This window comes from Apiospora phragmitis, assembly GCF_038363925.1.
Source record: "Apiospora phragmitis strain CBS 135458 chromosome Unknown utg000002l:1.0-5516284.0:1.0-5523493.0, whole genome shotgun sequence".
Lineage (NCBI taxonomy): Eukaryota > Fungi > Ascomycota > Sordariomycetes > Amphisphaeriales > Apiosporaceae > Apiospora > Apiospora phragmitis.
This window is the reverse complement of record NW_027117400.1, coordinates 1,467,771-1,492,147: the sequence shown is the minus strand read 5'-3', so window position 1 is coordinate 1,492,147 and position 24,377 is coordinate 1,467,771. Positions and strand designations below refer to the sequence as shown.

Below are 24,377 nucleotides of genomic sequence, written 5' to 3'. Positions count from 1 at the left end.
GAGGTCTCATTAGGGTGAGGGTAGTATAGTACAGCACATAACATCTGCCCTCGTGGGCTGAGAAATAGAAGCCGAAGGCGTGCCACGTAGCAAGAGGTCGCTGCGACGATAATGTTTCATCATCATCTTGGGTTAGGGGGCGGCTGCTTGGCGTTTTGGTTGTTTGCGAGATGAATGGCTGGGACGAAGCATTTCTTGATTGGTTGGACGTTTCAGCAATTACATGACGAGGTAGTGTGTATAACGACGCATGTTCATATTTTATCGCGTGTTATTTGTGCGCAATGCTGGCTATACCGATATGGGCGTGTTGCCCAATGTTCTGAATAATACGAAATAGAGCTTTCTTCCTCCCTCCCCCACAGAAAGTATGGCAGCTTAATCGGTCACGATACTAGACTTGTGAGGAACTGATCCAAGACTGCTGGTCATGATATCGGCCAGGGGGTCCTTTGACAATGATTTGGGTATCAGCTAAATCTGGAGGGGCCTTGCTATGCCGCCTGGAGGATTCATTGCCGGTTGTCTGTCTACTTGTGGCGGCAAGCAGGGTAAGAGTGGCGGCGAGAAAAGGGTTACATTCCGGGCGACGTCCGTTGCAGGGACATCCAAAACACCGAGCTTTTCAGCTTTTTGGTAACCGAGATGTTTTGCCTCGGGGCCAGAGAACGCATAATGCAAATGCCAATGCCAGGCTGAGTATCAAACATGCTACCATCTATTGATACCGGCGTTTTTTTCTTTTCTCTTTTCTTTTCCTAGTTTCTATAGTTTGAGAACTCGCATATACTGCCACAATGGATGTTACCTGTCGACATGCAGAAATGCAGTAACAGCTCAGCCTCCTTGACTACGCCGTAACACATCTCAAGTCTGCATCAACATAACACCATGCCGGGGGCGAGAGGCGCAGACTCTTTGGATTCATCCGACTCGCTGACAGCTTCTCTACTTGGGGTCCGCGATAGTCTTCCTTTCTCTTCTTGCCCGTTTGGGATAATGTCACGTAAGAAGCGTAGAAACGAATGGTAAAAGTAAGCTACCTGGCATGGCGCAGCCCTAAGCGATGTGAACTGCAGCTGTACTGTGCAGTGCAGTACCAGGTCACCACATAGGGCTGCTGGCTTACTGCTGGCTTACTGCTGGTTTACTGCTTCCGGATGACCTGTGTGATCTTGCCTACCTCCCTGCTATGCATCTCGCTTCTCTCGCTTGTTCATCCGCTTCCTCGGCGGCTAACGAGCCGCGCCAACAACAGCAACAACAACAACACATGACATCAAATCTCGTTGGGTCTTCTGGCCCACTGCTGGCTGTTTGTACTGACCATATCACCTCACCTGTCAGCCTCACACAGGTTAACGTTAGCGGTTCGGCTGCTGGCGGGGTATGTAGGTGAGACTTTTTACAGCGGTATTCTGGAGTAATCCAAGATCTGGCTGTGAGACTCCAGCTCGATCCCGGTAGCACCGGCATCAGAGCACCGATAGGTCAAGATATCATCTTTAATAAATAGGTAACATAAGGATGTGGAACCCATTCAAATGATACTGTTTCTTCTATAGTAAACGAAAACGACTTCTTCTTATAATTATTGAACTGGTTAGAACCATCCACCTTGTTGATCTCGGGTTTGATCTCGGGTTGGGAGGGAACGTTAACGATGCATCTGACTCGCTACGCTTGGTAGGAAGAGACCCCAATGCCATTGAGGAGTTTTCATTGGACGGCGGGCAAGCCAACCGGATCAGGATCCCGGCTCATAAGAAGACATAACCCCCAACCCAATTGATCCTTCCTTCCTACCTTACCAGCATGGCTGAGACTTGCCTGTTCCGGGGTTCCATGGGGTTTCGGGTATAGAGAACAGACAGTGCTTGCCGCGACCACCGCGTCCCCTCCCCCCCAATCCATCCTGACGACACGCAGCCAGAGAGGCAGAGAGGCGCTGACCCTGCCGGGCTTGATCTCAGTCAGGCATCAGGGTCGGCTGAATAAGGTTGCCTCTTGGGGGTGTATCTTTCTGTAAACTTCCCGGATGCTTGGTTTAGGCACATTGTTGATGCACCGGCTGATATGCGGTCACATTCTAGGGTGTGGTCGACGGTAACGTGAATAGCATCAACCGCTCGTCATGTGCGCAGTCGAATCGTCCAGTAAGCGCAGCGTACGTACAGCAGGGAAGGAGTGCGCGCGCACGCCAGGGCGGTGATGGGGCCCCCTGCCCCCTACACCCCAGTCTGGACATCACCACCCACTCTGGCACTCTGCGACTCTGCAGCCCCATATGCCATGGAAGGCCGTGTGTGTGCCTCCGCCCATGTAGACGGACCGTCACGATAAGGCCAACGACGGGTAGCAGACTTTGTCACTTGTAGAGTTGCATGGGCGGTGGAGGGCTGAAGGAGGGGGGGGGACCCTATAGCGACCGGGCACATATAGCCGCCGACAGGGTAGGGTTAGCCTTTAGGAGATTCAAGGAGGTCTGCGAGAGTTGCATTCTGGACGAAAAAGGGCCAATGCACACACCGATTCCTTTTTTTTTCCAGGGCCGCGGGCGGAGTTAGTGTGTTAGTTATACTTGCTACGTCGTCGCTCTGTGCATTGAAATACCGGACAAGAATGGAGCTTGAGCCGGCCGATCGACCGGGGCGAGACTAATAGGGCAAATATAGCAGGTATCATACCTCGTTGCTGATTCATGTTTGATGGCTCTCGTGTGTAGCGACGACTCATTCGATAGACGCCATGCAGGCTTGGCGATAGACGACTTGCACGCTTGGTGAGCCAGGCCGGCATTTGTGTATTCTATGCTTCGCGGGGTTCGAAAAGTTGCAAGTTGCAATCACATCTGGAAACCCCAAGATATTCCTCCAACAGTCGAGGGTTGGTGACACCTCGGGTGTTTTAATTGCGATGGCAGTGCTTGGGATCGATGCTCGTCTAATTGATATGAAAAAGAAAACCAAGGCCGGGCCAAGTATCTGCGTTGGCCAGAGCTGCTGTTTGACCTATCTTACAGAATCTACAGAATCTACAGTGCACCTCTTCGCCCTGCTTCCGTTTCTTCTTCATCTCTCCCTGACCTACCGGCGTAGTCGGATTGGACCTCCGGAAGCGCAGTCATGATAGGCTACACGACGTATGTAGCAGTGGTCGGCCCCATGTTTCTCGAGCTACCACCGTAACCTAGCATTCATCTTAACACATGTACCATACAATACCTGCGCCTTGAGCTGGCGAGCTGTTTCAATGTTTTCCTTGACTGTTTTATTTCTCCCCCCTTTCTTCGTGGTTAGAAACGACGGATCCGACCATGCCGTATCAAACCATCAGAGACGAGAAACAGCCCCCGTAACGCCAAACTAATACTCCGACGTCATCCTGAACCTTAGCTTTTGCGGTGATGTGAATCAGACACCCGGTCCGTCGACGTTAAAGTCCAGCCAGCTATCGATGGGCCAGAGGCCTTCTGGAAACCTAGACTCGAATGGGTGGATGTGGACTGAGACCGTGCCGCGCTTCTCAAAAGCCTTAAGGCTAATTCTCACTGTCATCTTCCTTGTTGCCGGTGCGCAAAATGCCTCCGCCCAACCTGCCACTCCTGGGGCGGCGCCACCGGTATGATAGCAAGATGAGTGAGCGCCTATCAATTTCTGTTGATACGCTCCGGGTTGGAGTACGTCGTTGTCATCTTTGCCGCGTACTACTAAGGAACAGACTACGACTACACGACAAGTAATGTATGCCTCCGGTGGCAAGTGGGTTGCCTCTAATCGAGCGCGTGTATGTAGTAGTAGTTCGTAGTAACCAGACTACTCATGCCACCGGCTTGACATTGTCTCACCGAGCTGTCAAGTCCGACCATCTTTCTTGTGCGCGGCTGCAGCGGTCGGCGATCCCTTCCAGAAGTTGACAAGGTATTACTGGGGCTCTCGAAGTCGTTGGAAAAGGAACGCGGCGGCTTCATCTTGACGACCCTCCCCGTTCCCACACCTGCAGGCTGGTGCTTCTTCCCTAGCCCGGAAACGAGAGCCAGCCAACATTTTTTTACGTTCATGGCCCCCATCCACCATCTTTGCAGAGAAAGTCTTGCATGTACAAGCAATGTAGCCCGTCCTTTCAGAGGTTCAATGGTAATGGCAGTGGGGGACCACAAGGTTGGCGCCGAAGCATAAGAGAAAACCATCGGACCCCAAATCGGCTTCGCTAGTACCCGCTGCAAGGGCGGCGTCTTTTTTTGAATTTTCTTCTTCTTCCTCTCTTTCGGGTTCCTTTCCTTCTCTCGCAGGAGCAGGATCGCGGCTGTACTGGGTCAGACGTTGTGAGAAGATGATTAGAAACCTCGAGGCCCCGTAATGACTCTTCCCTACCCGCCACAATTGTTTCTCATGTTCATCGCATCTATGATGAGCCGCTGTAAGATGTCAGAGAAGCCGAGGTGGAAGGGACTATTTCTCCATTCTCATCAGTATTGCAGCGAGAAGAGAGCTCTCTCATCTCTCTCTCACACGTTACACAAGCCGACCCCGAGTGCGCTAAGCCGCTGGCGGGTCCCCCTACAAGTCCTAAGCAAGGCTAATAATCATTTAGACTTCCAGGGTTTAGCAGAGCTCGGGCTCGTCGACAAGCTCCCTAGCCTGCTAGCTCCAGATGCTCTAGCTCGCTGATTCAAGCAGGTCTCAAGTGGTGATCAGGGCACATTGAACGATGAATCTGCCCGCCAACCCCCGTGAGGAATCAAGATGCTAGGGTAGGGCAGGTTGCTACTGCACGTAAACCGTAGATCTTGACGTGAAGTCTGTCTGCTCGTTCGTTACGTACGTAGGTTCTGTTCGCTATGCCTGGATCGGTCAGGAACTGTCTGTATGTCTGTATTGCAAGTACATGTATGCGTGCATAACACAGCATATTGGTAACAATGAAGAAGAGAGGCAGTAAGGAGGCCTTGATCAATCAGTGCATAGGTTGCATATCATATCCTTGCCCATCCAAACCGGCAGCTCGGCCCCTGGATGTCCATGTTCATGTGTTGTCCTTGTACTGTAGCTACTTGGAGAAGTACCTTGGGTAATAAAGCTCCTCCCCTAAAACTCCCAATCCCCTCTAATTGATCAAGTAGCCCGGCCACCCCCCTCTTGTACCCCCTGGGTCTGTCCCTAATACCCAAACGGGCCCCAATCACGGACTTGATTGACATTGACATCGGGAGCTTGTGCCTGCAACTCACACCTGGGAAATTAAACCCCCATTTGATCTCACGCCCACGCACGCCCATACAAGCAGCATCCTTCCTGGGAGGAGGAGTCTGTGGCGCGAGACGTGGTCTAGGCTCTGTTGTACATACTTGTTCCCGAGGTCGCCAAGTCCTTGTCCAGTCTGCAACTACCTTACCCTATTACCCTACATCAAATACATTTGATACATCCGTCAGATTGATAGATGCATCTCAACCCTCCACCACACGACAAGCTCTGACGCCCCCATTGCCTTTCTGTCCTCTACCTACCTCGCCCTTCACCAACCGACTGCATCACCAACTGCAGCACTCGCCTCGCTAGCCCCCATTCGACCTAACGCTCCATGCGATTTTGATTGACTTGCCCTCCTTGGATAGGTGGACCGACCTGTGTCAGGGCTCTCGGGAATCGGCAGGGGAGACGCAACATCGTGAACAAAGGCCCCCCCGGGACGGGCTTGCTCCTTGCTCAATAAAATCTACGATCGGCCCTAGAAAAGAAACGAAACGAACAACCCCAATTGCGACTGAAGTAGCGATGCGGTTCGTTGCCCCCTACATTCTCTAAGCACAGCATATAACACGGCATTTCTTCGTGCTGGCATAAGCTGTCAACAACTGCCTTTGTTTCGTATCTCAAGTCGCTGTCCTTACTTTTTGCTGATATATCATCCGTCCTGTCGCAGAACCAATGGCTACTGCAATTGAAAGCGCGCCGAGACACCCTGTTGGCAACGAGCGAGACGATATCATGGGCGCACGAACAATCCCCATCATCAACACTTCGCAAACCCCCATTATCAAGACGTCGGCCCCTTCTGAAAACGGTGATCCCATGGATATAACAACGCCGACCAAAGACTCGAGCGGCCGCGGCTCGAGCAGAGCCCGGATGGAGAGGGAAGAGGTTCGGCCGAGCGGCACACAAACGGCAACTCGAACGATCAAATATCATCGGCGAGTACGTCCATGCCGGCTCCTGCTGTCGCGGCCGCTGCTGTGCACCAGCCCAAGATCGTTCAGACAGCCTTCATCCACAAGCTATACAAGTATGTCGTGTGAATTTGGCGTATACCCCCCCTGTTGCCGCAAACCTGCTGACGATGGCATTAGCATGCTGGAAGACCCGAATATTCAGCACCTGATTAGTTGGTCGAGCTCTGCCGAGAGCTTCGTCATGTCGCCGTCGCATGATTTCTCAAAAGTTCTAGCGTACGTTAAGTCTTTGCTGGAAAGCTATGCCCCTGGACCGAATCTGACCATCTACCCAGTCAATATTTCAAGCACACCAATATTTCGTCGTTTGTTCGCCAGCTTAATATGTATGGATTTCACAAAGGTGCGCTTAAATAACCCCCACCCCTTTTTCATCGGAGTATATATGCAGATATGCTAACCCAACTATAGTCAGCGACGTGTTCCACACAGGAAACCCGGAAACGGCCCTATGGGAGTTCAAGCATGGAAACGGCAATTTCAAAAGGGGTGATCTGGTAGGACTGCGCGAGATCAAGCGCCGAGCTTCTCGTCATGCTCTGGTGCACCGTGAATACAACAACCAGAAGCCAACACCATCGCAACCTGGCACACCGGCAGAGCCAATGCCGCCTATCCCTGACGGGTCTGACCCACGTCTTGCTCACATCGAACACACGCTTTTTGACGTCAATACTAGACTGCAGCGTAGTGAAGAAGCCGCAGCTTACATGCATGTTAAGCAGCAGGCGATGATGGACACAGTCACTCGCTTACTTCACTTTAACCAAGAAGCTGTCACGGACTATTCTAGCTCTCGTGCCCAATCCGAACGAACAGATTCATCGAGACAGTAAGTTCGAGCCGCGAGCGTGAACATAAGGAAATAAGACTAACCAAAAACGTAGTCATCAACTTGCAAGGGAAATGCAACAGTTACAAAGCAATACATTCCGTCAGATGGAGCCGGAACCACCCTTGCCGGAACCCCCCTATCAAGCAGAGGTCAATACTTTGCGGGACTTGAGAACCCACCCGTCTCCCCGCGGCAGTTGGCACAAGACGACCAACGTCGACCTGGCATGCCGCAATCTCGCGGTGCTTCTAACTTCTACCGGCCTCCTGTTCCGTCGAACCTGTCCATCACCAGCGCGCGGCGGCCTTATGGATCTATTGGCGGAGGCGCGACAACTCAGTCTTCTCCTTCTCCTCTACGGCCGCAAGCACCGCCGCCTGCTCCTGTTCCTCATCCGTTGTCAAACGTACAAGAACCGCCTCCCGGCAGTCTTGTAGGCGCCACACTTCAGCTGACATCCGTGCCCACGGCTGGCAGCCGCAAACTCCGCCGCCGTTCGGGGGGTCGGGACCAGGGTCTACGCAATGGCCATCATCGCCAAGCCGAGCGCCTCCGGAGGACCAACGACTTCGAGAATCTCTTCATACGTACTCGCTCCAAAATGCAACCCACCAGTCTCAATTCGCGACCCTCGACTCCACCTCCCCCTCCTTTCTCGAACGGTATCAGCACCATGGATAGTTTCAACAATTGGTCTTGGGGCTCTGCCAGCAGCCGGGAGAACAAGAATCTCTCAGTCAGGGACAGCTCCGGGCCACCAACTCGCAGGGGCAGCATGGCTCACATTCTGAACCCCACCGACACCGCTGAACGAGATGACGAGGACGACCCTCGAGGAGACGAGGACCGAAAGCGAAAGCGCTTACAATAAGCACTGACCGGAATGAGCCTGGCTCGGAAATTCTGCATATTTTATCTTCCATCTATTTTTTTCATTTCACTCAGCCTTGATCATTGCATATTATACCTCTACGGCGGACAATGTGTCATTTTGGATAGAAGCGATCTAAGGCTGTATCTATTCTTTATTTCCTGAGGGTTTCTTGTTTTCTTCTTACGAAGCTACCGCGGCGGCTTGTACGACTCTTGACATGCTGATGATCACTTCTTTTCTCTTCCGGCTTCTTTTTTATAATTACCGATGGGCAGTGGCCAAGTCCTTGATTAATATATACCACAAAAAGCGGACAGGATTTCCAACAAACAACTTGGGTGCGTGTTGTTGTACAGGTGCATTATGGAAGGTAGCAGGCACTCGTTTTTAGGGAAGCCCTTTGCTGGGTCGAAAAGTCACGAACTCTTTCTCTCACACTCCAGTGAGATACATACTGCAGCTGGCTGATATGAAAACCGCACATGAGTTTCATCCCATGTGGCGGAAACCACTGCTGGCTTGGAGGGCGACACGTTACAAGAAAGACTCGGAGTCTGTTTCCTTACTCACAGGCATTCGTTGCTATGCGTTGGATCTGTACGTTTAGATTTCTCCGTTTCTCTTCTCTCATAGGGATCTTGCGGGTGCAGGCGTGGGAACCACAAACATTAATATGAGGAGGCAGGATACAGTCTGGAGGCAGAGGAGATGGACTTAGACGTACCTGTCCAAGAGCAGCATTGTACGGTTACTCTTCACTTCGCTCAATCCAAATACCCAGATTCGACTCCTGTCTGACAAGGAAACGACTCTCGCATACACGCCCTAGTGTGACTTGATTCCTATGATTTTGCGTGACAAGGTGAAAAAAAACGTAATTTATCCATTTCAGGGGTATCTATAGTTGGGAGGCATATATGTAATTCTAGGCCATTCAGCTATGCCATCCATCCATCAGTCATCGCTTTGTGGAACAGCAGCGGCCTTGGTCTTCTTCTTGTTTTTCTTCTTTCGCTTCTTTTTCGACTTGGTCTCCGCATCGGGATTGCTGCCGTCTGTGGCTTTTTGCTGGTCTCCTATAGATGCTGCCGCTGCTGCTTCTGTCTCTTTTTCTTGGTCATCGCCATCTGCTGCCTCGTGTTGGTCATCTCCACTACTGTCGGCAGAAGTCTTCTTTGTCTTTTCCGTCGCAACCACGGCTACCGCCTCCCCTTCTTGATCTTCCCCGTCTTTCATGTCCGTATCCATACCGTCGGCAACGGCAGCAGTTTCAGCAGCAGCAGTAGTACTAGTAGCGTCTCTCCGCCCACCCTCTTCTTAGCCCTCCCAACCCCGCTGCGCCCCGGCTCGTCGTCGCTGCTGGCGCCGACATCCTCGCCGCGCATGCGCTGGCCCCGCGCCTCCTCGGCCCGCCGCTTCTTGCCCAGCAGCCGCGACGCCAGCTTGCGCTCCTCGCGCAGCTTGGCCAGCTGCTCGGCCGTTTTGGGGGCGCCGCTCCCTGGCAGGCCCACGCCGGCGTTGTCGTCGTCCATGGCGAGGCGGTCGAGGTCGGCTTCTTCGGCTTTGGCTTGGGCGAGCAGGGCGGCGGTTCTGGCTGCTGCTGCCGAACTCGAGCCTGATGGGGTCGAGCTCGAGCTCAGAGTCGAGAATTTGCTGGCGGTGGTGGGGGGTTGTTGTTGTTGCTGCTGCTGGGCGGCGCGTCGTTGGGAGTGCGAGGCAGAAGCGGAGGATAGAGCCTTTCGGGTCAGTGACGACTGTAGTAGTTCGATCAAGTTGAACATGCTGGTGTAGTCGGGCGCCGGGTTGGCGCTCTTCTTGACGGTTGTTGGGCCGGCCATTGTCGCGGGGGTCCGGCGGGCGGTTGTGATCGATGCGTGCCTTTCCGGGGAAGAGAGTTGCTAGATCGCAATGAATAGGCTCTCTTCTGATTATCTGCCGAGAGCGCGCATCATGCTTGCGCTTGGATGGGGCTGCAGGCGTGTGTGGTGGGAATGGAAGATTCAATTGCATTTACTTCATAAGACGACTGCTAACCATAAAATTTTGGTGGGGTATATGCACTTACACGGAGTTGCACTCAACGCCTCATCACCGTTAAGTCCTCAATTACACCTCCGAGTCCAACGACCACTGCAAGAAAAGCTAATTATATCGACAACAAACGCATCTGATAATTGGGCTCTTTCGGGTCAATCTCTTCATACTACGACAGGATGTGTTTCCATTATATCGGAATACTCTAGTCCAAAGTCATGAGTCAATCAAAACATTGTGAGGAAGCCAAGTTGGTATATTGATAACTGGGTACTACTGACTATGTGTGACTGATATGTCACCATTCTAGGAGAGTAGGTCAGTATTTCCCTCTATTTGCTACTTCGTCGGTTGTAGATTTTAGCTAAGGCAAATCCGCAGTTTGCATCTTATGCAGACCAAGTCATGTTTCTGATAAACTTCCAGCCCCCTGAGAGCTGCGCGGCCTGCGCAGGTCTTTCCCCCCTTTCAGCCTGTTCTTTCCGGGATATATACTACGAACACCCGACAGTGCTCTTGCGTTTGAGTGCTGTATTTATGTCCTCAGCTTTGCGGCAGAAACAAATTCTCTGAGCTTACCTCCTTTTGCCGCCTTGGACCCCCGAACGAACGAACCATGGTATCACCAAAGCTTGAGTGCTCTCACCCAGCCATCCCAGAAGCAAAGCAGTCCCACCCCAGGTTCATAATGCGAATTGACATAAGATATATATCCCTTGACCGGGCTGGTGTAGCCTAGCGGTTAGTATTCTTATTCATATTATACTTAAAGGCAAGAGGGTTCGATTCCCTCTGCAGTCACTCTTTTTCGATTTTTGGCCTGGTCTCCCTTTCTGTCTCTACCACCCACCCACTCTCTTCGCATCACTATCTAGTTATTTGCTTCAACAACACCACTGTAAGCAATCAAGGCTCCTAAGATCATGTTGATGTTCAGCAATTGTTCTTGGTCTCAGCCGGGAGCGACATTGAACATGTATTGAGCAGCTGGGGCAGATATCAGCATCTCTATCTCTACCTACCTACACGGCTTAGAGAAAACAGTGAACGAAGTCTAAAACAAAAACAACTCGTGTTCTCTTCTTCACTCAGATATGGGGGGGGTTATACTTCGGTGGGCTCATAGTCCCTCCACACAAGACCCTCGGGCACCATCTTCCACTGCATCTCCTCATCCAGCAGCCCCGCCACCTCCTCCCACTCCTCGCGGACGCGCCGCGCCTTCTCATCGCTGCGGGGCGTGATCACCGCCCGGAACGACCGGGGCATCACGAAGAGCCCCTCGGTGAGATCGGCCATGTCCGGCACCATCTCCTTCCCCGTGGCCGCGTCGACGGGCCGCCGGAAGTCGAACGCCCAGAGCAGGCGCGCCATGGCCAGGAAGAGCGAGCGGTCCGCGATGTGCATGCCCTGGCAGAGGCGCCGCCCCGCGCCGAAGACGAAGTGGTCCCGCTGCGTTGCGTCCGTGTTCTTGGCCGCCTCGGCCGACGTCTGCGCGTCGTGCGCCCAGCGCGTCGGGTCGAAGCGGCTCGGGTCCGGGTGGCGGTTCGGATCGTGGGCCACGGCCCTGCGTGCCGAAATATGAGCAAGAAGTTTCATTGATCGGACCCGTGGCAAAGACGTGGTAATGATGGGTAGTAGGTAGGGGCTGTTTGTCTTCTTCTTACCAGACATTCCACATGACTCCGGCGCCCCTTGGGTATCGTGTACCCCATATACTCGTCGTCGCGGATGACGGCGTGAGGCACGCCGAGGATGTCGGTCGGCATCCAGCGCATCGACTCCTTCATGCAGCCGCGGATGTAGGGCATGTCGGGCAGGTCGTTGAGGTCGGGCGGGCGGTCCGGCCCGCAGACGCGGTCGATCTCCGCCTGGGCCGCGGCCACGACATCGGGGAAGATCAGGAGCGCCTGGACGAAGCCGACCAGCGTCGCGGCTGTAGTGTCGGAGCCGGCCTCGAGGAGGCTGCCGCTGCTGTAGCCGGCGATGCCGTCGGAGAAGCCTTGTTTCTCCTGCGCGCGCACGAGGTCGACGCAGAAGCAGGGCTTTTTGTGAGAGAAAACAGTGAGTTTAGCCCAACGGGGAAAGGGGGTACAAGAATGAGAGATGAGGAAGAAAGAAAGAAAACCATTTTGGGTTGGGGTGTCTGTGTTGATAGTAGTAAAGGGGCGCTTCCCATACCTTGGCTGTGCCTTCCATGACCCGCTTCTTGGTATCCAAGTAGTGGCCGACAAAGAGATCATACTCCTTCTTGTGCAGTTCTTTCGAGTAGCGACGTATGGGCAGCAAGAAATCGGGCAGGTGCCGGAGCACTGGAAACCCATCGAGGATTGCCGCGGCCGGGGACCTGAAGACTTCGCTGAACTTCTCAAACCCCTATTCCTCACGTAAACAAGGTCGATTAACTATGCTGAGCAATGCAACACGGGGAGGGGGTAAATGAATGGGGTAAGTGGGAAAAGAACACTATATCTTTCTTAATGCTTTGCTTACACGAAATAGTCTCTGTAACTTCGGGTCGTGGATACTCGTGGTCCGGAAACCGAAGACCATCTTGCGTGGTCAGGGAGTTGGTGTACCGCTTGATATGATTCACGAACGAACCCGGATCCTCTAAGAAACCCAGAAGCATTGCCTTGTTCTCAAGGTCCTGGTACGGGACGTAGGCCCGGGCGGCTTTGATGTTCAGGCCATTATGCATCAGTCCTCGGATTGCGCGCCAGGTCTCGCCGTATTCCTGTTTCCACCCAATCTCCCGTCAGTCATCCATTCAGATCAGATAGCACCACTATCGACGTGGACCGATATCAAAATCCCCCTAGAGGCGGCCCAGGACAGGAAACGTCAGGTCAGGTTCTAGGGCTCGTTTCTTTCTCTTACCATGAGCAATACTCTGAAGCCTCCGCTCACAATGTTTCCTAGATACATCCCGGGCCGCGACGAGTAGATAGCGCTCCGCTTGTCCAGCAGGTCCTTGATGGCCTGGTCCGACGACAGGACGATCATAACCTGGGTGCCCAGGATGAGCGAGTGACGGGGCCGTACTCCTCGGCCCATTTCTGGAACTGCAAGTGGCTCTTCTCCTTCGGCATCAGGTGGAGGTTCCCGATGAGAGGGGAGCGTCGGGGGGCCGGGCGGATAGCCGGCCAGCCTGCAGCCTATCTTGCCGAGGCGGTAGGTGATGATGAGCACAGTGGTCGCAAATGCTACATAGTAAACCAACGAGGATGCCATTTTTCACACTCTGGTCTGAGTCTTTGCAAGCTAATGGATAGCAACGGAAACCAGAAGGAACCCTGAGCCGGGTATTATCTGGTCGTAAAGGGTATTTCTATGGTATGAATGAATTTTGCTGAGTGAGTTGCGTCATTATTGGGTATGGGCCATCTTATACGGAGTATGCATCCCGATAACGCTGCGAAACGGCAGTTCTTTGTGAACCGATTGGTTCGACATGTCATTTATGGGCGAAAGAAATGCCATCTTGCGATGCCTGGGATGAGGGGTAAGGCGTTTGAATGCGGAGGAGAATGCAAACAACAACAAAAGGGGCAAGAGGGGCCGATCCCCAATCCGTCGGACCGGAAAGGGAGGATTGGGGGCTCGACTTTCACATGTCGCCGGTCCAGTCCAGTCTCTCCTGGGAATCCATATGAACGCAGTCGTCTATTATGTATATAAGCATCCTTGATTTGGTGCCCCCCTATTCGATATATACCTGGAGATATTCTATGGACAACCAAGTAGCCAATTCGGGTGTTGAAAGTCTATAGGAGAAGCTCTAGCTTGGAATTGTGACCCTGAAAACCAAGGCCTGGCTATTTAGGTTGTAGCCACTGGAGTCGGCGTAGCGAAACTTGCCTCCGTTGAGGAACCCATTCTGAGTCATGAAGTCGTTATCACTCAGACTGAAGATGAAGTATTCATCATCCGGCGCCGCGGGTCCACGGGAACCACGGCGATGGACTCCCCACTTCTCGTTCTGCGAAAATGCTAGTCAGCTCAGAAAAGAGAAAGGAAGAGCCAAACGTATAGAGAGAGATACAAAGGAGAGGAAAAAAATGAGTTGAGACTCCCAAACTCACCAACAGCCCAGAATCCTGCTCTCCTCCATTATGCAGCCCGAACCGCCCCAGTTGCGCATTCACATTGAAGTCGAGCCATCCGCAATACGTAGCCGGTGTGACGCCGTCCTCCAGTTCGCCCTTCTTCTCGGACGCCGCCGCACACTCGGACCAGTCGTAGTCCTTCTCGGCTGCCTTGAGATTTGTGGCCCCGCCCAGGTCTACGACGTCGATCTGCCGGTAGACGGACTCGGTCGACTCGGCCCCGCGGCCGGCGTTGCTGTCGCGCGCCAGCACGAGGAACTGCCCGTTGGGCAGCGCGTGCATCTCGGACTGCACCGCGACTTTCGGGTTCTTGGACGGTTTGTCGGTGGTCGGGTCCACATACAGCGGCACGATGTACGACGCGGCGTAGGAAGGGCCGTCGTCGCTGCTATTGCCGATGTTGTACTGGAGGATGCGCGTGTGGCGGCTCGTCTGCTTCGCGAGCCCGCCCTGGTGGACCGTGGCGGCCTGGAGCAGCACCCAGAGTGTCTGGCCGTCGTCGGAGACGCTCAGGCCCTCGAAGCCGTGGTTGTTGGCGCGGCCCGAGGCCGGGTCCTCCGGGTCGGGCAGGGGCCCGTCGTCGCCGCCGAGGTAGTGCGGCGGGTTGGCCGACGAGAAGGATTCGGCGTCGTTGCGTGCGCAGAGCAGGGCGTCGGGCGGTCGGATCGCTGCCAGCATCTTGCCAGTGGGGTTGAAGTGGTCTTGCAGGAAATAGTAGTAAATAAATGGTTAGCCTCATAATCTCATGAAGAGTAAATATACATATATACTTTCCAAGGGGAAAAAACAATAGGGACTCTGCAATGTATATATATATGCTCTGGTTGAGATTAACTTACAGACATAAGGCCCATACTCGTCCGACACCCAAAACGACCCATCCCCGTCCACGTACAGCCCGTCGCCCGTGTACGCGGTCGCGGGCAGGTCGGGGAACCCCGCGTACGCCAGATGGCCCGCGGCGTCCGCGTCGAGCCCCGTGCAGGGCGCCCCGTCCGGGCCCGCGAACGCGACCGAGTCCTCGTACCGCAGCTGCAGGTTAGCAGCCGAGGGTTTCTCGATCGTGGCGCTAAGGGCCGGGGTGAACAAGACGCCGAACTTGTGGACGCGGGGCTGGGAGTTTAGCGTGCCCTCCGTGTTCCTACGAGCCGGCCGGGACAATGATTAGCTTCCATCATCTACGCATGCTCCTTGTACATGAAAACCACGCGAACAAAGAAATAGGAGAGAGCCACCACCCACGATCCGGTAAGGACCAAAGCGTTCCCGTATAACTCCCGTTACCGAGCTTCGTCCAATGCGCGCGGTCCATATGGATGGAGCTGCCGAGGCCGCCCAGGGTGTCGCCGTACTTATCCACGGCATCCGAGGCGATGGAGCCATAACCGGCGAGCTCATGGTAGGTATAGGCCTTGGAAGCACACGTTGTCATGTTGACTGCCGCAGTCGGCGGCCTCGATGTGTCGGACTTGTCCAGGACCCTGCTGACTACTGCCTTGGTGGTGGTGAAGAAGCTGAAAAGGGAGGAGGAAAACGCCATGGTACAGTAAGCAACCCGAAATCTCCCTCAAATGGCAGGTTAGGTTAGCCATAGGCATGGATGGGAACGAAGATAAAAATAAGAAGACAACAGCTGATTTAACTATATACTCATCCGATCTGCTACAGTAGCCCCTCAGCTAGCAACGGGAGTACCTACGTCCTTACTGTTTCCTGAATGGGAACATCGGATGGTTACGCACTGCAGCTGGCCACCTCTCCATGAAGCCGGTTTAGGAAACTGATATCACGATCGATGATCGGATAGGCGGCTAATATCGATCATTTCGGGATTCCCTGCTCGACTCTTAAGAGAATGAACAAACCCCACAATGATACGTCAGGTAGGCATGCGCTTTAATATATATATATATATATATATATATACCTTGTTTATAGGAGGCAAGAATCCACATACCATTGTTTCACCGACTTCCTTCCCTATTTACTTAGCACCCTTCCCTAGAACCCAGACAGATTTAGTCACTCATCCGTTGCTGTCCAAGTATCAGCTCAATGAGACTAAGAGGCAACTTGTCCATATGCCCGGCGTAGTGTTCTCATCTAACGGGCACAGGAGGAAACAATAAGAGGATATAAAAAGTTGCCTCTCCAACCCAACAAGGGGTTTCGAGTGTCTCTCATTCCATTTTATACATTGGACCCTATAGCCAGAGAGGCCCAGGGTCGCGCATAACGTCATACCGTCCTATGCGTACTATGCAATATAATATGGTCTAGTGAAATATGATTGTTGATAGATGTTGTCCATTCGTTAAATCTTTCTCTCCAAAAGCAAGCACTATTCTTTCTGTCTCGAAAGTGCAAACGCCTCCGACGCCAAACGTTCATGCTAATGCCCCAACCAAACTCCCTAATTCAAAGCACCACACCATTATATTCACACTACCCAAAGCAGAGCTGCCGTGGTTTACTTGCCCTGCCCTTATGACAGCGTCGCCTTCCCGCTAGGTTTGTTATCGGCTTTGACACCAGCCGGATGGATAAGGCTGCCGTTTCCGTAGCCTTCGCTGTAGATGACCCTGTCCCACCAGAATTGGCACTGCGCCTTCTGGCGGTCATTCATGCTCGTCATCTGAGCGGGCACGCCTGGGTTGCCGCGTCCGACTGTTCCCATGCGCTCGTTGTTTCCCTCCCCGAACAATGCGAATTGACCCTTATCGGCGGACTGCGAGAACGGATCCATGAACGGCGCCCACGTCATGTTTCCTTTGACATCCCCGACGTTCAGGTCAGAGGCAGGGTTCGGGTCGCCGAAGGCTGTGAACCGGGTCCAGAATGCATTCATGGCATCGGCCGTCTTGTTGAGGCCCTTATAAGGTTTAAGAATACTCATATCGTGCGCAACAACAGGTGCCTCGTCTCCGTGGTCCGAGCCTCCATACGCTGCCGACCGGGCTGCAAACTGATACACGTAGACTGGTGCCTTGGGTGTAGATGTGGATGCGAGGGATGCTTGCTGTAACACAGGGCAAATGTATGCGTAATGGGCATATGCGTCGTCCAAACGCCAAAATTGTGTACCAAAGCCTTTAGGAAGTGCCAGAGCGTATAAACTTCGGCCGTCCGTCGTGTTAACGTTGGGGTAAAGCTCGTCCATGAGTTTAATCGAAGTCTCGTTCAAGGCTGGTACCAACGAGGTCATTAAGCTGTTCAGGGCGCTGATATTAGACTCCTGTGTTGGGACAAAGATGGCGCCCTCATTGGTATCGAAGCCAGTGAGGATAGGAATCCCGCATGACGTTACCCTTTGCCCACGATTCGCGGGGCAGATCGGGAACGACACCACCAGCCCCATCGATCGCAGGCTGAAATGGCCATTGTAACGTGTTCCAATATTTGCCAACTATAGCATTGGAAGCATCCACAATCTTTTGAGCCGGCAAAGACCGAAGCTTGGTGAAGATCTGATCGTCGGGGACACCTGCGAGGCCGCACCTCATGATGAACTCCTTGAACTGCTTCTCGTGCAGTGGATGTGTGGGGTTGAAGACGGCGCGCGCTAGTGCACCGCCGGACTCCATGATAGCCTTTTGGAACGGAGGCGGGTCCTGAGTCAATTTATTCGCCGGCGCATAGGAGATCAGCTGGTGTCCGATCGAGTGGGCACCAGCACTCAATCCCATGATCGTGACATTATCAGGGTCGCCCCCGAAGCTGGCCACATTCTTCCGTACCCAATTGAACAGAAACTGCTGATCCTTGAGCCCCAGGTTCATCAAGCCAGATTTCTGTGTAAGCCCGCTTGGGAGGAAACCAAGCGCCCCGAGCCTGTAATTGAAGTTGATGCCGATGATGGGCATCTCAGACCAGCTAACGAAACTGGCCATGTTGCGCTCCTTGGCTGAGCCCGATACGAAGCCTCCTCCATGCACGTATATGACCACGGGGAGCTTGGTGTCATTTCCGCCGATCTTGGCCATGTCTTCCTGCTTGGCCGCCCCATCGTCGGCGTAGTGTGGCCGGTATATGTTCAAGTTCAGGCAGTCTTCATCTTGGTCGCGTCTCGGATTCCTCTGCGGACAGTCTTGCCCGAAATCCACCGCGCGGTACTCTGTATCGGGCTTGCGACCAGTCAGCGCCTGCGGGGGCTGGAAGCGGTTCTTTCCCGCGGTTGACTGGGCGTAAGGGATGCCACGGAATGCCTGGATTGACCGTGGGTATAAGTCTGACGTTGGTGTGACTTCGCCGATAAATGTCCCTTCATCTGTCCGGACATTTACAGTTTCCTTGGAGACAGTTAGCACAACTGGAAATATGCCATTGAAGGGCTGGTTACGAGGAGGGGGACAAAGTTTCCAAGCTCTCGGATGAACGTGACAGGGCTGAGACATGATACTGACAGGTGCATCGCGAATGGGTGCAAGGTGAGGAAGCTTTGGGGCTTTGAAACACTAAGTCGAACTTTCGACAAAGCAGATCCCGAATTTGGGACGACGGCCCGGGATTGTCATGGTAATGCGAGAGAGATCTTCCTACCTTTTTATTCGTATGTGTTAGGTGGCCGGTCTCGTACAATGCGACCATTAACACAATGAGCGCAATGCCTCCAAGTATCACGACCGCGATTGCTGCACGTATGGCGCGGCTCGGCGACGAGCTGGAGACCCGTCGATATCCCGAATAGCGTGACCACCATGGCATCTTTTTGGTGGCCATGTTGTCGTTGTCGCCCGGGGCCCGGTGGCCCTCGACGTCGGAAAAACTGCGGTTGCTGCTATCGCTGTCGGCTTTAACTGCGACCCGTATTGAATCCTTCTTACATGCTTGGGGCGGCGTAGTTGGTAAATTTTCGTTCCAAGTGTGGAAACATTAAACCACCATGAAGGTGGGTTGGTGAGAAAAGAAAAAAAGAAGAGGGAATCCTTTGTCCCTCGTTCGGATGGTCTTAAACACTCGGGTGCTGATGTGGGGTTGCCAGCGAGTGACGGTGGTGGTTCACAATGGAACTGCCAAGAGGTCGGACAGAATTGAGGCGTGGACGTTACCAGGCCTTTGGGATTCGCTTGGGGTGCTGTGATTTGCTTCTGAACCGTGTCTGGGGCGTCAAGCGTATTGTTTGCAGATGAGATTGGTCTTGGCAAAAAGGGGACTCAACGCAGTGGGCCGTGGAGGAAGGGGACCTTGGGGTGATATGGGTCAAAAAGGAACAAAACAACGTCAATTGATTTTCTCCTTTCCTTTGTTTTTCTAGAGGTGCCGACAAAGTTATCTTTCAGCTAAATGAAGGCCTCGTATTGAAGGAAGCCCCGCGGCAAGGACAGAGGAGGGAAGTTCCCTTTGTATAAGAGGTCTGGTTTCTTTGGTTGGCATGAAACAAGTCCAAACAACAGAAAATCCGCAGGGTCTAGGCGACAGCCCCCTTGTTATACATGATGCATGCCTGTTCGAGATGCGTATGTGTGTGGTGACGCTGTGAACCGCATGCATGTATTAGCCTGCCAACGAGCGACCCAGAACGGTAGATATAGTCGAGCAGCTGAAGTACGACGTGGGTCAGGCTTCAAGTAGACAAAATACATACACCGAGCCGATCATGGACCCAAAAAAGAACTCGACAAGACCGCTGTAAGTGGAGGACGCAGGCAGGAGGAGGAGGAGGGGAAGACAGAGAATGGATCCCTATTAGTGCTGTCGTCTGTCGGCCGTTTCGGGCGCCCAATCCAGGTCGGGACTCGAGGGAAAGACTAGTAGGTAGCAATTACAAAGGAATACGAGCCTAGGAGCTCAGCTTCGTGACCTAATTCCACATACTATGATACATTCATACATCATGTCAAATAGTGCAGCGTCCAGGAGTCCACGGGTCCTGACGAACCCGGCTATACGGCTTGGCATAGTTTAACCCAACGGTGGACGCGGCACTTGGGTTCCCTTGGGAGCCAGACAGACAGTCGACAGGTCGAACGCCAGCAAAGTCCAGGTTGCATGTCGTTTAAGCTCTACGCTACTGGCTGACTTGTCCTTTCGTCGTTGCATTCATCCATCCTGTCGACGGGAGCGTCCATGGTTTGCTCTGCTCACCGTGTGTCGTGTTACTCGACAAACAAACATTCGATATTGTCTGTTGCTAGTCTTGAATACAGCCAACTGGCCGAATCTCCCCTGTAGATCATTATCAGGCAGAGATGGCGCCCGCCTCTGTTTCTCTCGCACTCGCGTTGGCCCCCTCAACTCAAGGCCTTGACGCTGTGCAGAGAGAGGAAAGGGGGCAGGCAGGTTGTTGTTGTTGGTTGGCTGGTGGCAGTGCCGCTGAGCCGCTCATCAATGATAAGCTTCTCTCTCTCTGCTCCAAGAGATGGAAATGGCCGAACCCTGGGAAAATAATAAGAAATACATGTCGAAGATCCGCCAGTTAATCAATCGAAACTTTTCCATTGGCTGTCAGTGCCAAGACTAGCAGGGTTCGCTGCCCAGTACCTGCCAAGCATTTCTAGACTCATCCCATCTTTTCGCGCTCTCCCATCCTGATCCTGAACAAGTCACTCACTCAGCCCAGTCAGCATGCATGGCTGCTGATGTATTCCACCAATCTCATCAACAATGTCGAATGCATCTATTTTGTTGAGCTTATACACATCAGTGTCTTTTCGCGTGGTGGTTGTCAGCCGGTCGAATCGCATCATAGAAACATAATCGTGAGCGAAAGCCACCCGGAGGAACATCTCAATGACGGGCGCATCCATCCCTGTTACTTACTAGGGTACATGACTCCCCCCCTCCCCTGTCCCCTCGAGCAGTCTAGCCGCATAGCCCCCAAAGGAAGGGTCCAAGATTTGGGGAGGGTAAGCAAGCAGCACTGGCAGAGCAAGCAAGCCAACAAGCCTACCAAGCCTCCTCTGCAATAAGCGGCTTCACCGTCAATCATTAGCACGTACGTTGGGGCCTGAAACCTAAGAAAGGGAGGTCAGCCAGGATCAACTGCCACAGCAGCAGCATGAAGATCACCGCACATCATTGAGCTCATTTCGAGTCCTACGACGACGTACAAGAGGAAAAAAGCGAGGCAGAAGGAGGCCCCCCGGGGCCACCCGGATACGGCAGCGAGATGACTGATCATCCCGTACATGCTGATCGTCTCGCTTCCAAAGCTCTGGCCAGAAAGCTTAGCATTCGAGCCGCACCTGGTTGAGCAAGTATTGCGAGACGCTCGGAAAGGTGCTATTTTAGCCTAATTATATGAAGGTGAAGTCATATCTGTAGGGGCCATGAACGAGTATGAGCCAAATTATCAAACCAGCTTGGATTGCTCGTATTTCAACGATGTGTTTTGCCGTTAGTAGAGCATTGCTCTCACGCCTCCAAAAAATGGACCAATGCAAATTCAATACGTCAGTCAATCTGAGATCCATCAAGCCACCACTACCTAGGTGAAAATAGAATCGTGCATATAACGGAGGCACTGCTTCGGCGACCGGATCAAAAATAGGGACCCAAAACACTCCTTCAACACACCCGAGGATTCTTGTGCGCCCTGACATTGTACAACAAACCAACAAGACCGAAGACTCCCACGTGGACCTTACGCTTATAGGTCCTACACGCAGGTTTGAATACAATTGATTGTTTCAATTGGATAAAAGTATGAGCGACCCTTCCGTTCAAAACGTGTGGTAGAATACAATGAAACGCCTCGCCCCGCCCCGTTTGGAGAGAGGGGTCCAGAAAAGCAAGTAGGTAAACTCCTGACGATACCCAGCCCACACATGATGCCAGAAGACAGCGTCATACTCTATAGAACGCCGAAACTCGGCGCTGAAAACCCTCGGAAGCAAATGTAAAATAAACCCTTTTGTACAATGAATCCACGCCCGGCCCCACTGCCCGACTCCTCAACTGCCGGTTGCCGTCCCAGGCATTTTCTCCCTTTCGACGAAACAGCGCTCTATTGTTAGTCTTGTAACGGTTGCAATCGAAACCCACTCGGTTTTTTATTTGCGCTTCAAGTTATGAGATCTCTCACGGAGCCTACCGTCATCCGCTTGCGCTTCTGCTTCTCAGCCCACTCGCGACTTCGAAGACGTGATTGCTCGGCTGCCTGCTCTCTCGCAAGGCGGGCCATAGCTTCGCGCTCGCGTCTTTCCTTTTCCCGATCCTGCGAGTACGAATTGTCCCGCTGATAGATATCCTTACCTCGGAGGCGCTGTTGCTGCACTTCCTCGATCGACACAGAGCTCCGCTTGCTTCCAAGGCTAGTCGTCGAACTTGACGTAGCCCGACGGACAGGTGGGGTGGTAGTTGATGCCTCTGTTGTAAGGTGACGACCTCGAGGCTGGGACTGGTTGTTTACGTGGGACAATGGCTCCCAGATCCAGGAGCCCAAGTTGCCCGTTTATTAGGGCTCGGCGTTGGTGACTTGCCCACGTTCTCCTCGAGAGCTCCCTTTGACGGGCACGGCTAGTAATCGTCCCGCGTGGGATACTGGCCGGCATTGTGCCGCTTCGATTGGGCCTCGCTTTGAACTCGCGGCGTTTGCGTTCTTCTTCAACTTGGGCCTTGAGCCGCGCCTCTCGCTCTTCCCGTTTGCGACGAGAAATTGCCTCGCCTGGTAACTCAAACTTGGGTACGGTTGGTGCCCTGGCAGACTTCGTCCGTCGGATGGTACTTGAAGCAGGTGCAGCAGGTTGCTCCGCCGTGGCTTTCATTGATAGACGTGCCTCTCGCTTCTCCTTGAGACGCCGGGCAACAGCCTCGCCTGGAAGCTCAAAGGCAGGCATGGTAGGTGCTTTGTTTGACTTGACCGGCGACTTCGGCGGCTGCAGGCTCGCCAGGCCTTTGCTAGTCGACTTCTTGGGCGGGGCTTGTACCAATGGTTTATCTTCCTCCTTTAACTTGGGAGAGTCCAAGTAAATCATCGATGCTGACCTCCGTGTGCTTGGGGACCTTCGCGGCTCAGCTGACTTGAGCCGGTGTGTTGCTGATGATGCTGGTCTTGGACTAGAACGATCCACCTTCGAAGCCGCGCCAGGAGTATGGTGGGCAGCTGCGGAGAGCGATTGCATAGACGATTTTGGTGACTTGTCTGAGATGGGGAGACTATCTTTTCAATGTGGGCAGCTTGATCAAATGCCTCCAATTCGTCCTCGAGCAGGTCGAGGCCGCGACCGAATCTTCGATTCGAGCTGGGGAGTCGGATGGCACTCTCACAGAAGCGACGCTGGCCCTCCCTCGCTTGCTGTTAGATGGGCTGCCAGATGGCGGTGAAACTTCCTCGATTCTAACTTCAGGTACATGTTGGGCAGCTTTCACTGGCATGCCTTGCACCGCAGGTCGAGCACCCATTGCCATTGCCATCGGTGACTGTGACACTTTCTGGGGAGTAGCGGTTATCGGCTCTTGATCACCTTCTAGAGGTGCCACTAGAAGAGTGAACGTATGCTGGTGAAACTTCTTCTCAGACTCGACCTTCTCAGTCTGTCGGGCGGACGGCAGAAGATTACACCCAAAATGGAGGCTTCGCACTCTTGAGTGCTTCGAAGAATCACTCTTGACTGAGTCGTCTGGGGATACGGGGTTTACTGGGACTTTGACCGTCAGTACCCACTCAAAGTTTCCCTTGCGATGTTTGGCGAATTGTTCTTCGACTGAGATCAGCTTGCGTGCAGCCAAGGCGAGCGGATGTTTTGAGAATTGATGAGCTGTGATGAGGCAATGTCAATACAGAAGGTTAACCAAATACTCAAAGGAAAGGAGTAGGCAGGTCTTCATACCTGGGAGCTCGATGTAGTGTTGAGTTCCGGCTGAGACACTAGCAGCGTCGGACTCTGGTGGATCGCGTTGCTCGACCTCCAGGACTGTCTCGAGTCGTTCAAATGTATCGCGCCTGATTGGTGGTCGGGACAAGGGCTGTCCCTTGAGGTTGACCTGATTAATAGGCCGTCCCTTGTATTGATATAGCTCAGGCGAGTTTCCTAGATGGAGCCTCTTGAGTTCAGCAGCTAGTGACTCGACACGAGTGGGTGACTTGAACTGTCTGTTCTGCGCATCCGACACTGAGATTGGCCGTAGAGGCAAAGTATGATTCTGGCTCAGAAGTCCTACATTGGCGCCGTCAACCGTGGAAGTCGAGGTGTCGTCGTCTGTACTTGAGTCGTTGAAGATGTCGAAACGACCTCCAGTTAATGCAATCGGGGCCATGGCGGGTCTTTGAATAGAGACCATGCTAACAGGGATCTAAAGGGGGGCACAGGTCAAGCAACAGTCGATGTCGACCAATACGGCTTAGAGGAG

The 24,377-nt window shown here is 53.2% G+C and overlaps 6 protein-coding genes across 6 annotated transcripts; 1 reads left to right on the top strand and 5 right to left on the bottom strand.

Moving 5' to 3' along the window:
• Positions 1–5,930: 5,930 nt before the first annotated feature.
• Positions 5,931–7,941, top strand: PG994_001284 (uncharacterized protein; the record flags this gene model as incomplete). Its single annotated transcript, XM_066852693.1, has 7 exons — positions 5,931–6,200; positions 6,248–6,288; positions 6,353–6,451; positions 6,511–6,578; positions 6,647–6,978; positions 7,029–7,067; positions 7,123–7,941. 7 exons carry the CDS (start codon positions 5,931–5,933, stop codon positions 7,939–7,941), a joined length of 1,668 nt encoding a protein of 555 aa, XP_066720834.1.
• A 957-nt stretch (positions 7,942–8,898) lies between these two features.
• On the bottom strand, positions 8,899–9,782 carry PG994_001283 (uncharacterized protein; the record flags this gene model as incomplete). Its single annotated transcript, XM_066852692.1, has 2 exons — positions 8,899–9,123; positions 9,195–9,782. 2 exons carry the CDS (start codon positions 9,780–9,782, stop codon positions 8,899–8,901), a joined length of 813 nt encoding a protein of 270 aa, XP_066720833.1.
• A 1,300-nt stretch (positions 9,783–11,082) lies between these two features.
• Positions 11,083–13,212, bottom strand: PG994_001282 (cytochrome P450; the record flags this gene model as incomplete). The annotated part of the gene is made up of 5 exons (XM_066852691.1): positions 11,083–11,545; positions 11,587–12,023; positions 12,160–12,354; positions 12,491–12,715; positions 12,859–13,212. 5 exons carry the CDS (start codon positions 13,210–13,212, stop codon positions 11,083–11,085), a joined length of 1,674 nt encoding a protein of 557 aa, XP_066720832.1.
• A 547-nt stretch (positions 13,213–13,759) lies between these two features.
• PG994_001281 (uncharacterized protein) lies at positions 13,760–15,627 on the bottom strand (the record flags this gene model as incomplete). The annotated part of the gene is made up of 4 exons (XM_066852690.1): positions 13,760–13,960; positions 14,064–14,788; positions 14,927–15,228; positions 15,302–15,627. The coding sequence occupies 4 exons, from the start codon at positions 15,625–15,627 to the stop codon at positions 13,760–13,762; spliced, it is 1,554 nt and encodes a 517-aa protein (XP_066720831.1).
• A 945-nt stretch (positions 15,628–16,572) lies between these two features.
• PG994_001280 (uncharacterized protein) lies at positions 16,573–18,498 on the bottom strand (the record flags this gene model as incomplete). The annotated part of the gene is made up of 3 exons (XM_066852689.1): positions 16,573–17,346; positions 17,429–18,376; positions 18,427–18,498. 3 exons carry the CDS (start codon positions 18,496–18,498, stop codon positions 16,573–16,575), a joined length of 1,794 nt encoding a protein of 597 aa, XP_066720830.1.
• Positions 18,499–22,089: 3,591 nt separating this feature from the next.
• PG994_001279 (uncharacterized protein) lies at positions 22,090–24,284 on the bottom strand (the record flags this gene model as incomplete). The annotated part of the gene is made up of 5 exons (XM_066852688.1): positions 22,090–22,394; positions 22,438–22,947; positions 23,013–23,322; positions 23,379–23,785; positions 23,858–24,284. The coding sequence occupies 5 exons, from the start codon at positions 24,282–24,284 to the stop codon at positions 22,090–22,092; spliced, it is 1,959 nt and encodes a 652-aa protein (XP_066720829.1).
• Between the last annotated feature and the right edge of the window lie 93 nt (positions 24,285–24,377).